A 3,093-nucleotide genomic window follows, 5' to 3' on the forward strand; every position below is an offset into this window, starting at 1 on the left:
CGATGCCTTGCATGGAGCCTTGGGGGGGGGGGGGGGGGATCTCGCTGTAAGAAAATTGAGGGGTCAAGGGAACTACTTTAAGGATTTGAGGTAATTTGATCTATTCTGTCAGGTAATTGACAGTAAATATCTGGGGAAAACATGAAATGAAAAGTGACAAGAAACATGTGGAATAACTTGTAAGTTTCACGGCTCCACATCATTCTCTTCTTGGTTGGGCTGAGAACTTTTCGACACGGAAGATGAAACAAAATAAAACAAAAATTAGTTACCCAACCTTTGTGAATACCTGCAAAACATCAACTGACTTAATTAATTGATTTTCTTTTCCCACTCTTTAGCTGTTCTTACTTCTTACAGGGTAGACATTGGAAGGATGCAAGAAGAAAACCAAACAAATGTGAATGAATTTATTCTTTATGGACTCACAACCAATAGGGATTCAAAGGCCGCTCTATTTACATTTTTCCTCATGATCTACAATCTCACATTGATCGGGAATATAACCATTGTCATGCTGGTGTGGTCTAACACTTCCCTACACAAACCGATGTACATTTTCCTTGGAAACCTATCTTTTGTTGAAATCTGGTACACAACCAGCACTGTTCCCAAAATGCTTTCTGGTTTGCTATCTGGAATTAATTCAATTTCTTTCAATGGTTGCTTTATACAATTTTATTTCTTCTTCTCTTTTGGTACAACTGAGTGTTTTCTTCTCACCATAATGGGTTATGATCGATATCTAGCCATCTGCCATCCTCTCCGCTATAATATCTTAATGAGCAATAACAAATGCTGTTTCTTTTCTGCTTCTTGCTGGATTCTTGGGTTTCTTTGGTCTTTGGTTCCTGTATTATTAATATCAAAGTTGCCATTCTGTGGTCCAAATAAGATTAATCATTTCCTATGTGATCCAGGACCTCTTCTGGAACTCTCTTGTGTGAGGTACTTTAAAACTGAAGTCTCTCTCTCTGTATATATTGCCTTAATGCTTTCCATTACCTTTTCTTTCACCTTAATTTCTTATACTTTCATTATAGAGACCATATTAAGAATCCCATCCGCATCTGGGCGCCAAAAGGCCTTCTCTACTTGTGCCTCCCACCTCATTGTGGTGTCTATTTTTTTTGGATGTGTTATGTATATGTATATTAGGCCTTCAGGGAATCACCCATTTCCCATAGATAAGGTAATAACGGTTTTCTACACAATTGTGACTCCTCTACTGAATCCAGTCATATATACTCTAAGGAACAAGGAGGTCCTGAAGGTTGTGAAGAAAATGATATGATTGTGAAAATGTATATTTCTATCTGTCTATGTTATTCAGAGTGAGTTAGTTGGCTGGGAATAGCTGCCGACCAGTTAATTTGCTTGTCAGTGGCTAACTGGTCAATTTTAGCAGCATTTAACTGGTTATTTTTGCTGAAAATGACAGGTTAGTTTTGAACTGCAAACTGGCTATGTCAGTGGCATTCCACTGGGGGCAGAGTCTAGTTGGGTCCTGATATTTAGACCTAACAGACCATCTTTCATGTATAAATAGAGCCACATAAATAGCTGTCCTATCCTTACATGCTAGCTCATGGCTGGTTAAGTCAAAATATTGACTTAATCAATTATGCATTAGCCAGCTTTAAAAAAACCCAAAAAACCTCAGAAATTCTGTGCTGAATACAAGACCCAAGACTGAAATTTTGGTTTTAGCGCTGCTAGTGGAGAAAAAGACGCTGTCCACTGCCAGCTGAATATTGGCTGGAGTCATTATACTGTTTCATACTGGGAAACCACGGTCAGGTTATCTATATATACTATAAAAAGCCCTTTTTTATATAGACCATAATTATTTGCATTTCTTATATACTGGTTCTGTTTGAAGCTGTTTATATTCAAATACTCTGAACATTTCTCTCTGTCTGTCCTGGTGTGTTCACAATCTATCTATGATACCCGGGACAATGTCGTGCAGGGCAATTTGCCCAGGGTTACAGGGAGCACTGCAAGGATTGAGCCCATGAGTTCAGGCTGCTAAGACAGAGATTCTAACCACTAGGCCACTTCCAGTTGGGGGCTTGCTCACTTCTAGTAGTGTTTTAGAAGAGGATATGTTGATGGTGAGTCCTTTTTTTAAAAAAATACCTGCATATGTATTTGCTGGCATGGATTGTGCAGTATATAAATATGTAAATAAATAACATTTTACAAATTTGAACATTTAAAAAAAGTGAATAGCATTGCCCCTGCAGCTTCCATGTAGAGGTGTCAGCACTTCCACTTGGAAGTGTCAATTTTACAATTTACACCTGTGACTAATTACTCCATTTTGTACTACTACTACTACTACTACTAGAAGAAAGTCCCTGCTCAAAAGAGCTTACAATGTAAACAGACAAGACAGACAAACAGGATGTCATGGATACAGTTAGGGAGAACAGTTAATTTGCTGGCTGGGTTGGTGGGCAGTGAGGAGTAGGGTTATGGATTGAAGGCTACATCAAAAAAGTGGGGTTTCAGTCTGCTTTAAAACAAGGGAAGGGAAGGGGACAAACTCGGATAATTTATTCCAGGCATGGGGACAGCTAGATGAAACATGTAAACCCTATACATCTATATGCTACCAATTAAGTGGTGAATCCATGATTTTAACAGCTTCATTTTGCTGGTAGAAATAAACTACAGGTATGAGGGTGTTTCAAAAAGTAACCGTAAACTGAATATTTTGAGATATGTAATTCAATTAGAGATAGAAATGATATGTCATTTTTCAACACATTTATCACACCTTTACACCAACTTCCTTATTCCATTGGGGAGGGGGGGAGGAACCATTTTTGGTCATGCCTTCAGCCAGAAATGCACCACTTCTTTGACCTCATCAAAAAAATGGTGAAACAGTGACTAGTGCTCGATGCAGTGCAATTTGGAGGACGAGCTGAAGCCCAAAATACGGTGTCGTCCCAGATGACTTTTGTCCAAAGGTGTTCTCCTTCATGGGAATGCAAGTGCTGACATCGCCGTTGCAACTCGACATCATTCAGAGATTGAGATTTCAGATTTTACAGGCTACCTTCCTCTGATTATCATGTGCTT

The 3,093-nt window shown here is 38.9% G+C and overlaps 1 protein-coding gene across 1 annotated transcript; it reads left to right on the forward strand.

The window, feature by feature from the left end:
- Positions 1-376: 376 nt before the first annotated feature.
- LOC117349695 (olfactory receptor 11H6-like) lies at positions 377-2,717 on the forward strand. The gene is made up of 2 exons (XM_033923287.1): positions 377-1,290; positions 2,678-2,717. Exons 1-2 carry the CDS (start codon positions 377-379, stop codon positions 2,715-2,717), a joined length of 954 nt encoding a protein of 317 aa, XP_033779178.1.
- The last annotated feature ends 376 nt before the right edge of the window (positions 2,718-3,093 follow it).

This window comes from Geotrypetes seraphini, chromosome 16 (assembly GCF_902459505.1).
Source record: "Geotrypetes seraphini chromosome 16, aGeoSer1.1, whole genome shotgun sequence".
NCBI lineage: Eukaryota > Metazoa > Chordata > Amphibia > Gymnophiona > Dermophiidae > Geotrypetes > Geotrypetes seraphini.